General features: G+C 44.1%; 1 protein-coding gene across 1 annotated transcript in view; it reads right to left on the minus strand.

The window, feature by feature from the left end:
* Window positions 1-2,861: 2,861 nt before the first annotated feature.
* Window positions 2,862-13,819, minus strand: part of ATP10A (ATPase phospholipid transporting 10A (putative)) — a 142,458-nt gene continuing 131,500 nt past the window's right edge. Inside the window, exons 15-21 of the mRNA XM_040969940.1 lie at window positions 12,546-12,622; window positions 8,453-8,578; window positions 4,859-5,059; window positions 4,375-4,455; window positions 4,193-4,297; window positions 3,591-3,778; window positions 2,862-3,477 (exon numbers count right to left, since the gene is read on the minus strand). Coding sequence (XP_040825874.1) covers window positions 2,862-3,477; window positions 3,591-3,778; window positions 4,193-4,297; window positions 4,375-4,455; window positions 4,859-5,059; window positions 8,453-8,578; window positions 12,546-12,622 — 1,394 coding nt within the window. The remainder of the gene's footprint in view (window positions 3,478-3,590; window positions 3,779-4,192; window positions 4,298-4,374; window positions 4,456-4,858; window positions 5,060-8,452; window positions 8,579-12,545; window positions 12,623-13,819) is intronic.

Genomic DNA, 13,819 nt, shown 5'->3' on the forward strand with positions numbered 1-13,819 from the left:
GACAGTGAAAGAGGAGGAAGAAAGGGAGAGAATCTTCCATCCTTAACTGGCCATAATGGACGACCTGGGTCAGGCTAAAGCCAGGGAGGAACCTGGAACTCCATACAGGAATTCTCTCTCTGTATATAACTCTTTCAAGTAAAAAATAGATCTTTTTAAAAAAGCTATGTCTTGCTGCGGTACTCAGGAATTTTGGATAATATAAAAAGAAGTACAACAAGCAATTCCACCTCTTATTTTAACAGGAATGTCTTGCGTGTTTCACTATTATTTAATTTTGGGTTCACCACTCACTGCTAGATTCTGTGCAGAGTCAGAAATAGCAGGTGATGAACGCACTATCTGAGAACTTAAAACAGTTCTATAATGTCACTTAACTAGTGCAGTTCTTTTGTTGCCCAAAACAGAGTTGGCCTTCCCATGTTTCGGTTTGATATTAGAATGTGGTTTATACTCATGGAGTTCATCTGCCATTATGTTCATTTCAGTCAGTCTGCTGTGAATGCAGATTTCCATGAATACTTCTCACCTTGAAGAACAGCTACTTGTCAAGCTCATTTATAGTGTTTACTTTTCCATATTGATTTCAGTATGCACATTCCCAAACCACCTCTTGGATCATTCTATTGCCCAAGAAGTATCTGCAGAAGCAACGAGCAGGTGGGTGACGAGTGCAGGAAAATCTGGAGGCTGCGACATTTTTAAGTCTCAGGTAGTCAGGTAAATACAATTATAGATCTTGTACTTCGTGCTAAAAATGACCACCTTCATTAGGCAAAGCACAGCATTGTGTCCCTTCCCCAGGGCATTCTTTTCATACGTGTTGCTCCAAATATGAATGAGATGGCATCAAGGCTTGGAAGAGAGAGGGTTGGGCCAGTGGTCATCTTTTGTCTGGTGTTCCTGGCTATGGAAGCTGTCCCCCTACACCCTTTTTGTAATGTTTGTAAGACCCAAACATTCCTCTGAGCATCGACTCACGCAGCCTAGGCACTGTGAAGGAAGCATCGACCACTTGCTGGTAGTAACCATTTGGGAAGCCATGGCGCAGCTGCTGGTGCATGCGCTGTAATGCAGCTTGTGCAGCACAAGGCTGAGGAAAGCAGACTCTCCTGGGCCTTCCCTGGGTGGGGTGACGTGTAGATACAACTTGGGAGTGACCCTAGTCACTTCCTCACCAAGAACAGAGTCTTCCTGGAGAGCTCAGAGACATGACTAGGAAGCCCTGGGCCTCAGTCTGTGTGTGTGTGTGTGTGTGTGTGTGTATGATGCTGTAACAAAATGCTTCTATAAAGAGCAAAACTTTATTTTCTCACAATTCTGCAGGCTGTCAAGTTTAGATGAAGACACATCTGGAGAGGGACTTTTTGCTGCATCCTTGCTGGGCAGAATTTAGAATGGGGGAGCATGAGATTACTCCCACAGACCCTATTTTATAACAGGAAGAATCCATTCTCAAAAGGGCAGAGTCCTCAGGGCTTAACCACATCCCCAGAGGGGCCACTGGCTGAGACTGCTACATGGGGGATTACAGTTCCAACACAGGAATGTTGTAGGACACAAAGTATCACACTGGATCTGAGCTGTAGAGTCCCATCATTCTGGGACTTGTCAATAGAGAGTTTGTGTCTCCTCTGTTTGCCCAGGAGGTGCTTGCTGCTACTTGTGGTGGGCCATACTCATTAGCTGACAGCCAATCTGAACGGGTAATGATAGGCTCTGGAATCTGTCCTCAGGTCATTTGCCCCTTCTGTATTGCTATTCTCGGGAAGAAGCCAGAGGTCCCACACAGGAGACCACACCTCACAATGCTGAGCACAGCAGGTGACTTTACAAGGATTCGATGACATGAAGAGAGGACTGAAAGAGCAATTGCAATGTAAATGCCTTTACTTTTACCATTTCTCCTTTTCCTTTTTTTTTTTTTTTCTTTCTGTAAGAACAGAAATAATGACAAAGACCCTGAGATAATTACTGGAAAACCCTAGCCTCTTGGGAAGGGTCTGCTTGGTACTGATGGCCTGGTGCCTGAAGGGTGGTGTGCGGGCCCACACAGGGGCTGTGGCTTAGATGCACTGAGCCTGGTCTTCAGAGTATCCAAAGGACTAGCCTGCGGCGTTTAGAGCAGTCTGCAAGGTCACGTACCAGCATCTTCATACAACAGTGGCTACTACCAGACATGCTCTTTGCAAAATGAAGGTTATTTATTGCTTGCTATGATTTTAACAGGCAAAAATACTGCACAGGGTCTGTCATATCTACAAGGTGATCTTGGAGAAATGCCTTCACAGGATTGGACATTGGAAGAACTTCGCATAGATTTTTCTTCACACACTTTCCCTTTTCTGAGCGAGGTGGAGCCCTAGCCCCACCATGTTGCTGGGTTGAGAAACCGGGGCGGGGGGAGCGGCATCTGCCTTGGGAGCCAACACTCTCCTCAGACGTCCATACCACTGTTCCACTGATGCCCACCTGGGTTCACTGAACTCCATCATTATGCACTTGTACTTGGGGAGGGCAAAAGTCATGCATATAGATAAACCCAATCAGCCTGCTTTTTCTTTAAAAAATGAGATGAAAAAATAAATCTGAATACACTTTTCAAGCATCACTCTTGAAACTTTTATATATGTTAAAGCTCTTATTTCTCTTTTCAATATACTCTACTTAGAACTTTAAAAAATAAACTTTCTTTGGTGCCTTTTGTTTCCTGTGTTCGCCTTGGAAACATTGAAAAAATACATCTTCCCGAACTCTTCTGTGCAAATAATAAACATAAATAATATTCACATCTATCTTATATATATAAAAAGGGGCCATTTCAAGGTTTTCAGTGTGACTGCAGGCACTTGAAGGTGCTCCTAAAAGTAGTCAGTGGCCTGTCCCGGTAAGTCACGCAAGTCTGGATCTGGCTGCGGGGCACTGGACAGGAACTCACCATCCCGTTTATCCATCTGTAAGCCATTGCGGGAGAACTGCAAAACACTGCCCAGCCCACTGACTAGCGACAGGGAGGAGATCCAGTTGAGAGAACTGAAGTTGGGCAGGCTGAAGAGGGACGACAGGGGGGCTGCCCTGCCCGCACTGTTGGGTTTCCTCTTGGAGTCCCCAGGACAGTCTTCTGGAATGGCCTGTCCTGGCATGGAAGACCCTTGGGTCTGTGCATTCAGCCCCTCTGGAAGGGGGTCCTCCCTCATTGTCACAATGGTATCCACTGTGCTGGGCTCCCCACTGGCTTCTGGGGAACAGGTTTGCTGCAGTGTGTGCCAGGAAGCCTGGGAGACAAAGTCCCCAGAGAGGGAGTTGCAGGGGCCGATGGTCCTCTCTGAATCCTCAGTTCTCTGTTCTCCTTGGAGGGGTTCCTGAGCAAAGTTCCCTTTGGGAGTGTTGAACATCTTTGGGATCTTCTTGGCTGACTGGCGTCCCAGTTGAAGTGGTGTAGGGAAAAGGCTGCCTTGGAGGGCTTTGAAAAACAATCTAGAAAGAACACATTTGAAAAAGGCAAGTCAGATCCTGCCCTGGGTTGGTGCCTTTGAGCTTCCAGAGACTCACACAGAGCCAAGGCTCAGAAATGCCACCCTGGTACCTACCTGGGCAGCAGCGCAGCGATAGGTGCTATGAGGCAAGTCAAGTAAAACAGGGGATCGCCCAGTAATGTCTGCATGGTCCAATATGGGTTAGACGGAGGATAGCACGTTGCACAGGACATGTTGTAAACCAAGGCCACGGAGAAGAATAAAAGGATACTGAAGCCACACGTTATCCAGTTGAGCCAGGTCTGAGATAGATGAGGAAAAAAATCAAGGGGCTTTTATTTCAGCTGTTAGTGACAATGATGACATAAAAATAAGTGCTTTAGTCATCACCGAATGAGTGTTATGTTCTAATGGTTTAGTGAAAGCAAAGGTCTTTGCCACACATGGGTGGTGAGATGCACTGGGCAGCAGGAGGGCCAGACATGAGGGCAAGGAGGTACTGTGGAGGTGATGCAGTGTGGAGGTGATGGAGGTGATGGTAGGCATGAGCTGAGTTGCCTGGAAGTGTGAGATGGGGGCTCCCTATGCCAGCCAAACGGCGATGGACGGTGTCCGTTTCCTTCTCATCACAGGGATGTTGAGTTCCCATCTCCTGTCTGGTAAGGAAACATCTGAATCTCCAGGAAACTGTGGCATGAGTGGCCAGGGACTCTTACCCAGGTTTTGGTTTCAATGCCCAGGTGCAGCAGGAAGGTGAACAGTGCGATGGCTGTGATGGGGGTCCCCCAGGTAAACATGTCCACATCTGAGTCATAATAGGCCTGAAATACAGCAGCAACTTATGTCTGTGGGTTCTTGGAGGCCATTGATGGAAAAACTGTGACTAGTGTGCACTTACCAGGTAAGGAATGAAGAAGCAAACCAGGCTCTGGAATGCGGCATCTGCCATGTTTAACCAGAAGGTACATGGCCGATACTCCTAGGACACAGACACAGGGACAAACACAATAAAATTAAAAAAAAAAAAAAAGAAAGAAAGAAAGCAGTGCACAATGGAGTACTTGTTCCCCTGTTGGTTTGTCTTCTTGTTAATTCCCATTCACAATTAATCATGTTTTCCTGGTTTGCTTTAGAAAGATCCTACTTGGGCCTCAGCCATCACTGTGATTATCTGAGCCAGGAAGGTTTTTCTTGGGTTCCTGGAGATCTTAGGAGTGAGCATGACTTTCATTCCCTAACTAATGCACTACAAGACCCAAGTGGACAGTGACCATTTTCCTTCCTCCAGGTCAGATTTTAGACTATCACCATTTGTCTAGAGGTCCAGTGGGAGGAAGACAGGAGTCAGAGACATTGTGGTGGGAGTTGGGGTGAGTCCTGACCTCCATATTCTGGCCACTCCTGTAGAGCTGCGGCTCAGACAGTAGCATCCAGGCTGGCACATCCTTGTCCAGCACCCCAGTCACGAGCTGGGGAAGTGACGAGAAGAGCAGGTTGAAGAAGATAAGGTACCACTGGTCAATCATGGCAGATGCAGAGAAGCCACAGTAAAACTGGAACCAAAACAGGAGACACACGAACATCTGCAACCAAGAGAGGATGAGTGAGAGCAGACACTGCTTGAGTTACCCTTGCACGCTCTCCCCCACAGGGTCTAAAAATCCTGCAGAGTTCTCTGCAAAGAGGACACAGATGTTCAACTGTGAGCCCCAGTGTTGGCCTTTTCTTTTCTCCTCATTCTTCTCCCATGCACCCTCCTTGTTCCCATCAGTTTAGAGGAACTGCTGTGAGAACTGGGACTCCCAGGAGCACCCTTTGGAGGGATGAGGCGTTGTGCACAGTCATAGATTATGCAAGGTTTGACAAGGAATTTGGGGCTGCTTCCATTTCAGGAGAGCTGGGGGAATATAAACCTGGGGCATCTTCTTCAGTACCTCTCCTTTATGACTATGAGCAAAATCTACTGGTGGTTCCATCTCTCTTTTTACTTACACTTTTTTTTTTAGATTTAGATATTTTGAAACTTCGCACTAGAGAGAAAAAGAGAGGGAAAGGGAGAATCTTCCATCTGCTGGTTCACTTTTCTGTTGGCTACAATGGTCAGTGCTGGACCAGGCTGAAACCAAGACCCAGGAGCTTCTTCTGGGTCACCCACAAGGGTGGTAGGGGCCCATGGACTTGTACCATGCTCCACTGCTTTTTGTAGGCCAAATGGAGCAGCCAGGACTTGAGAACAGATTTCCACAAGTGGTGCCACTGTCACAGTGGCAGTCCTACCTAGTATACCAAGATGCCAGCCTGCAAAACATTTTATTAGCTGGGTAACTTGTTAAAGATCATTTAACCTCTCTGCCTTAGTTTCTTTGTCTGTGACATGAGCATAACATCAACACCTAGCCATGAAGTTGTTGTGAGAACTAAAGGGCTTGTTGCATTTAGAACTTTTACTAGAGTTCCTGGCACACTGCAGGTACTCACGTGTGTTATTTTCTTAGCTGTCAGCAGTTTTGTGATTTCCAGTTTTTGAGACTCAGGCAGAACCAGCATTCTTGTCTCTTATAGAGAAAATAGATTGAGACTCCAAGATGCTAAATGAATATGGAACATGAATATGGAACTCAACATCTCCCAACCTAGGTGGTTCTTGACCTGGGGGCATTGGACAGTCTCAAAAAGGACCGTGTTATAGAGAACATTCTTCTTTTGGGCACAAGCCCTGTGTCTTCATTCTGGAAATTTAACTATCAAAAATTCATTTAGGTCAAGAGAAAAATATTCCATTTTTTTGCTGGTTCATTCCCCAAACACCCAGAGAGGTCAAGTACTGGATCAGGCAGTAGTCAAGAGCCAGTAACTCAATCCAGATCTTCCACATGGAAGGAATATCTCGATGCCAAGTACACTTGAGGCATCACCTGCTTCCTCCAGGGGTGCCCGTTAGTGGGAAGCTGGGATCAGAAGCAGAGCTGAAACAGGATGCAGGGATTCCAAATGGTGTCTTAACTGTTACGCTGAATGCCGACCCCTATCCATCTGGCTGGATAACATCTCCGAGCTTTGGTTTCTCGATCTGAACATAGCTTGTTGTGAAGATCAGAAAACATGACAGTCTGTGTTGATAAAATCTGTAATGACATGTATCCTCCAAGCCCTGTGTCCATCTGTGACTTAAATCTCTTCATCTACAAATTTGCCCCTCTGCACCCAAAGCTGGCAAGCAATTTTTCATTGACTTTCCTTCTCTTCCTTCCTCCCACAGCTGACTTTCTCTCATCCACCCCCACTAAGAGCCTAATGAGTCACCAATGGGCAAATGGAGTCAGGAGGAGGAAGACAAGTTCTCAGATAATTGAGGGTACCCCCCAACCCCATGCCATAGTACCAAAAAGCTTTCTCCCCAAACAGCTGTTGCTATGGCAACTTTTCTTCTGTTCTGTATCGGAAAGGAAGGCCAATTTATTCCTAAAACTAATGAGTTTCTCATTTTAGGAGACAGAATGCTTATCCTTGAGCTCCTCACATGGATTAATGCTTGCTTAACAAAGGTCCTGCATCTTCCATGCAGTACAAACAGGTTCTCCCTTGTCCTTCCTGTGCCCTGAGAGGATGATTCATCATCGTGGAAAGTAATATGTCAAGTCCAGGTGGCTACTCTGGCCTTTCTTGTCTATGAAATGTGGAATGGTTTAAGTTAGAGCTTCTTACCATCCTCACCCCAATCCCTCACACCTGAGAATTTTCACTGGCAATTACACAGATCAACTGGCTCAAGTTGACATATATAAGACAATCACTGATTTACAATGGGTTCAATTTCCAGCTTTTTGACTTCAGGACGGTGTGGAAGTGATATACCTTTAGTGGAAATCATAATTTGAATTTTGAGTTTGGATTTGTTCCTGGGATGGCCAGATGTGGCCCAATTCTTTCTGGCAATTCTGGGCAGTGTTAGCTGTTAGTAAAATCTGCAATCATGAGGGGGTACCACTGATACCCTGCAGTGTGCGCAGTATTTCTGGGTTAGCTGCTTGGTAAGTTAGCTGCAACAAGCACATTTTTGACAAGAAATATCCAGCCCACAATGGGTTTATCTGGATTTAACCCCATTGTAAGTCCACAGTTAATGGCTGGCAATAAAATGGGGTTTTCTTCAATTTGGTCACTTGTTCAATTTTCTGAGAAGCAGGAACCTACAGCTTCACCCAGCTGGAGATTCAACACTAAGGAGGAGGAGTGGAATAGCGAGGGCTGGGGATGAGACAGCTTTCTTTGAAGACAGTCCCAGACAAAACCTACTCTGATTTAATTTCTAGGGCCAAACCCATCAAGTAAGTTTCTGCTTACTTCTTGCTTGGTTCTCAGCATCTGTGTGTGTTTTCAAGAAGCTTTGAAAATAGGCATGAGGAAGCTGATGGAAGAGGACAGAAACAGAAAAGTAGGGGTGATATTTCAGAACAAAGAATATTAATGAAAAGTGTATGGATAGGAGTTTGAATTTACTATAGGAAGTATTCTGAGGAACTAGAAAAATAATACACCTTTTAATTGACTTCATTTTATTCTTACTTTCCAAAAGAGAACAAGATAACCTTAACATTGGAGTTCTCATGTCTCGACAATGAGATTTATGAGACTATCCTGGAGGATCATGGACCAAAGAGTTAATTTAATTTATTCTATCTCTTTGTGCATTTGGCTGCAAGTTATCAGAGGAAGAAACACTACAAGGAGTGACCCAGCTGCTTCTCAGCTGCTATCTAGACACTTCTTACAAGTGGGGCAGTGTTCTGAGATGGGCACATGGTTTCCCCTACACAGCTGTGAGGATGCCTGTCTGTACAAGTCTCCAGTAATCAAAGAAAATTAAGAATTAAATATTGAGATCCACATAAAATGCATCCTTCAAATGGTGGTTCCACAAATGAATCTCAGGCCTTTCCATCCAAAGCCCCTAAAGACCAGTGTCCAATACCTACTGTGTTTTTGTAGAAGAAGTACAGCACCATGTTGGCAAGACGGGAGTAGCACCAATGTCCGTGAACAATTAAGAGTCTCTCCAGATATCGGAATCTTGGCACCGCAAAGTCACTAGCCATCACTGCCTTGGGAGGGAGAGGAATTCCTGTTATTGGCTCTGTCCAAAATTCAAGGCAAAATATAAGAAGAAAACTCCAGTTTAATAGTTCTGAGCATGGCAAGCCAAGGGATGCTCTGCTATGGTCTCTCTCACCATCCACTACAAATTAGCAAAGCCAATTTCAACATGATCAGTGGAGGGATATCACATTAGAGGATTCATTTAAGGCTTCAAATATTCCATATGCAGCTATCGGGTCTACAAAGTTGACTTTACTTCTATTCTCCCAATGACTTTTTTTTTTTTTTACGAACCAAAAAATCCAGAGATGCAAGAAGTTTAAGAAATTTTAGAAGTTTAAGAAGTTTCCCTCCCTTTCTCCCTATCCTATCCTATCTACCCACCATGCTATAGTCCTATGAGTTAGACCACGCTTTTAAAACTAATATGAACCCAAACTGCCCACTTGAATTTGCATCAGAGTTAGATGGTTTGACATTTTAGAAAGTGAATTTTGGGTTGTTTCTCCCAGGAGCCACAAGAGACGAGCATGGCCAGTCCCAGGACATCACCTGTAGGTAGCAGAGAGTGAGAGGGGTAGAGACAGCAAGCTTGCTTCCTCTAGGGACAGGAGAGAAGTGTGCATGGGAGTTCCCCCTCACTTGGATGAGCTTCATGCTTTGCACAACTAAATGAACCGGCCTATACCAGTGCCATTACAATAATATTTTTTGTTTCTAGAATAAATTGGAAAACCATCATACAATGGATTTCATTACATGCAAAAAAGATGTAATGAAATGACAGGGAAAGGTAGCTTTCTGCTCATCTTCAGAGGGTGAGTCTATTCAAAATTGTCAGTGTGTGCTTAATATTGAATTGATTTGCCTGTATTCAAATAATACCTGAAGAAGAGTAAGTTAAACTTGAAATAGGACAGTACCACTGCCCAGTTGTCCTTCAGTGTCTGTTTCAGACTAGTTCTACTTTGCTACCTAAATACGAAAACCCAAGGGTACTCAAGTCTAAGATATCTAACACATTCTAAGAGACATCTAAGTAGCTGTTAGGCAGTGCTGTTTACCAAGAATGACAAGAAGAAAAGTCTCTCTGTGGTCAGTCAGTATGGACATAATTATCCATTGAAAGTATTTTCAGCCAGCTTGCAGTTGGCTGAGTCCATAATGTAGAAACTGGGGCTATGGAAGGCCCACTCCGCATGACTAAAAGGCTTAAAACCTTAGAATATTAATCATGATTTCAAAGTAAATATCTCCATTCTTCTTCTTATCAAAATATTTGCATGGGAGTTTAAAAGGTTTATGAATGTTGATTCTTCATGCATTCATCTTATTATTCATTTTCTTGAAATCATGTGTCAAGTCCCCACTGCTACCCAGCATGGACCTTGAGATGTGGAGGCAAGCAGGTTCAGGGTCTACCCTCTGTGGAATCAGTATAAAGGCTCTGTTAAAGGGTGGCTCTTCAACCGGGCTACAAGGCAGCCCTTCAGCTGGTCTTCCAAGTGGAAGCCTAAACTCAAGACAAACTGCATGTCAACTGCTTCTGGTCAAGTTCACCTGGCTTTCCGGCCTTTTGCCCCTCCTTCATACCCCCAATCTAGACCCCAAACACAATGACAGTCCTACCGTCCAGGTGGCCTTTTAAACATCTTCAGCTGCAGAAATTCCAGGGGAGCCAAGATGGTAACTGCTGTGATTATTACGCTCCCCTGAGTTCCCAGCCAGTGCTTGGCTCTAGGACAGGGGTGGCAGCATTCACTCAAAGGCCTTATAAGGCCTGTGAAATCATTTATTCTAGCTCTACGAAGACAGCTATTGCTGGCACTTGAAATTTAGTAGATCTGTAGCAGGATAATTTGAAAGTGGATAATTTTGTATAGTCCATAAATGATGTAAATATGCAGAAAGCCCTTGGCAGAAAAAGTTCCCCATGACTGCTCCAGGGGCTGCTCAACAAACACAGAGAATCAGAAGATGGAGCTTCTTGGCAGACGCAGAAACTGTTACCTGCCCTGGGGCTCCCTGCCTGCCTGCAACAGCCTCCTCCATGGCCTGAGCTGATGTGGGGAAGGCTCAACTACTCATCCTTTCACATCCTCCATGGCTCAGTGCCCAGCCCTGAAATCCCACAACACCCTAGCTCCTGACTCTCATACGGCTCAGTACAGCATCCTTTCCTTTACTGGACTGACGTACAAGCAACAGGGTCATGTTAACCTGGACAACTTGAACACCCAGAAAAATAAGGAAAAGCATGAAGCTTTATTACCATCTTACATAATACCTCCCCAGTAAGGAAACTGAACTTTAAATAAATTCAGAAGTGTCCAAGTACATCCAACCTAGAAGTTAACACCCACTTAGAGCTGCATGTCAAGGCATGGGCCTCATGGCTGCACTGTCCCCATCACTCCTCACCTGGCTTGAGGTCACAGATCCCTTTGACTGGGAGTAGTACTTGCACCTTGAGCAACAGACTAGAAGTGCTCACTCAATCCTCTCCCCACTGAGCACTTAGCATTATCCTCTTTGATAGTGAAGGCATTTACTTGTTGAGTTTCTCTGCCTATTAGAGTTCAATGCACTCCCTACCACCATTGGTGTTTTGCTTTAGTTGACAATAAAAACAAAAGCAATGTTGCAAAGTCAGAATGCATGAATTATTTCCCCCACATGCCTGGGGTAGTGTGGGGAGGTAAGGTGAGTCAAACACAACTTTTTCTTTCCATTTCAATGTCACAGACTAAATGTGTGTACAAGTAACCTGACACAGGGACTCAAGTCAGACATAAGCGGGAGCAGGGAAGGAGAATGCTGAGTGGGCCCAAGGTAGAAATCAAGTTGTTGGCCCCTCTTATTCAAAGGTTGTAGACTCCTGTTTTTAAACAATCATGGATCAGAAAGATTCAGAAAAGAGAAATTCTGTCCAGAACACATACTGAGATTTTCCTTGGTTCTGTTCCCTATACAATGTAGTCTGATGACTATTTTATGTACTATTTACATTGCATTAGGCATTCTAAGTAAGTCAGAGAAGACTTACTTAAGATACATGGGAGGATGTGTCTGCTATCCAAATATTTCATTATTTTACAAAATGGATTTACTAAAGTGCAAATTTTATTATCCACAGGTGTCCTGAGACTGATCATCCACGGATAGCAAAACCAACTATTCTTTGCTTTCAACTGGGGACCTTTCATGTGATTGCTTTTTTTAATACAAAGCAAAAAAAAAAAATGAAGAAGAAGAAAAACTAACAAACTCTGCACAGTCCTGACACAAGGCAAGTGCTCAATAAATAAATGCTGATTAGGTGAGGGAACTGGTGAATTAATTCATGAAAACTAAATGGTGGTTAGCATCTTTACTTTTGGAAGAAAAACACTGGATAAAGTGTTCCCTTAAGTCTCCACCAAGCTAAACAAAAAAAAAGTTTCAAACTTAAGTGCTGGAAGTTGTGATACTAAACCTAAAAGAGGCGCATTTTTAATTAACTCATTTGTTCAATGTCTGGATCACACATCAAGATCTGACACAGCAACAAATGAAAAACTGCAGAGCTGAGTTATTGGGTGAGTCAAGATGGCCACATTCCATTTTTATCATGACTCTGGGTTCCAACAGCACCACATGAAAGTTTTCCAAAAGGGAATTACTGTGGTGCTCAGGAGCAGTCTTACGTGCCTCCCACAGATTCACCATCAGGAGCCTGACGGCAGGTGGCGAATCACCTAGCCTCTTTCTGAACCATTTCACAAAAACATACTGTAGACACCTTTATTATACACCCTTCATAAATGTGACATTCCCCTTTACCTTCTATTATCAGTCTCACAGAAGAAGAATGGCAGTTACATCGAAGCAAACCCTTTAGCTTCACCACATGGTGTCCTGAGCAAGGCCAGAATAGCTTACAGTGTGACGGGACAAGAGGCATCTCACGAGGCCATCCTGGTGGCTCTTTACCTGCATGCCCTCTTGGCCTGAGATTCCAACACCCACATCTGCTACTTGGATCATGCTGACATCATTGGCTCCATCACCTAGAAAAAGTACAGGCAGGAAGAATCACTTGAGTTGAGAGGCACAGAATCAAACAGTCTGAGTTTGGGGGTCTCCGTACCATCATCATCACCACCACCACCATCATCACCACCATCATCAGTAATACAGTTGCTCAGCTATTTCAGTTGAGTATGAGTTGCATTGGGTATTCTAAGTGAATCAGAGATGACTTAAAATTCATGGGAGGATATGTCTGTTATACAAATACTTCATTATTTTATAAAATAGATTTGCTAAAGTGTATATTTTAGTATTCATGGGTATATAAAACTTAGACTTACTGGAGTTAGTTGCTTTTTAAGATTTATTAATTTTCAATTGAAATGCAAATTGAAAAGAGGAGATAAAAAGAGCAAGATCTTCTATCCACTGGTTCATTCCTCAAATGGTTGCAATGGCTGGTGCTGACTCAATCCAAAGCCATGAGCCAGGGGCTTCTTTTGGGTTTCCCACATGGGTGCCAGGGCCCAAGGACTTGAGACATCCTTCACCGCCTTCACAACCATAAACAGGAAGCTGGATCAGAAACGAAGCAGCTAGAACATTAACTGGTGTATATATGGGATGTTGGCACTGTAGGTGGAGGATGAGCCTATATATCCACCACCCTGACCCATATCTGGGCAGCTAAATTCAGCCCGTAAAACTGTAATTCACTTTTGATACATTGATAATCAGTCAGTTTATTAAGTATTTTGCTCAACTTTAGGCCTCCTGAGGGTGTGAGAAAGGAGTGCTTTCTCTTATTCTGTCGAACCACAGAGAGAAAATACTTAGGAACCCAGGATTAAGTCAGAGCTCTTGGCACCTTCAAGGAAAGCCAGCGAGACACACAAAGCTAGTATCATTCAGGGCTAGTGAGTACTCTTGGTGGGCAGGACAGCCCAGATCACAGCACCTCAGGAGCTTAAGGGGCACAAGTGCTATGAGGTATGGATACACAAAGCGTCACATGGCTGTGAACTGCTCTTTTTCTTGTGATTTTCTGATTTGTATTGAATCTGGCCCATTGGAGGCTATCAGTCAATTATCTTTCAAACTAAAATTTGGTGAAACATGTTTGGGGTGATGGATGTGCCAACTGCCCTGATTTGAACACATATCAAAATATTACATTGAATCCCGTAAAGGTGTATATTTACTGTCAAGCTATTATATGAGGCAATACAATTCTC

The sequence above is a fragment of the Ochotona curzoniae genome, unplaced genomic scaffold, assembly GCF_017591425.1.
Source record: "Ochotona curzoniae isolate NIBS_2020 unplaced genomic scaffold, NIBS_Ocur_1.0 scaffold_4701, whole genome shotgun sequence".
Classification (NCBI taxonomy): Eukaryota; Metazoa; Chordata; class Mammalia; order Lagomorpha; family Ochotonidae; genus Ochotona; species Ochotona curzoniae.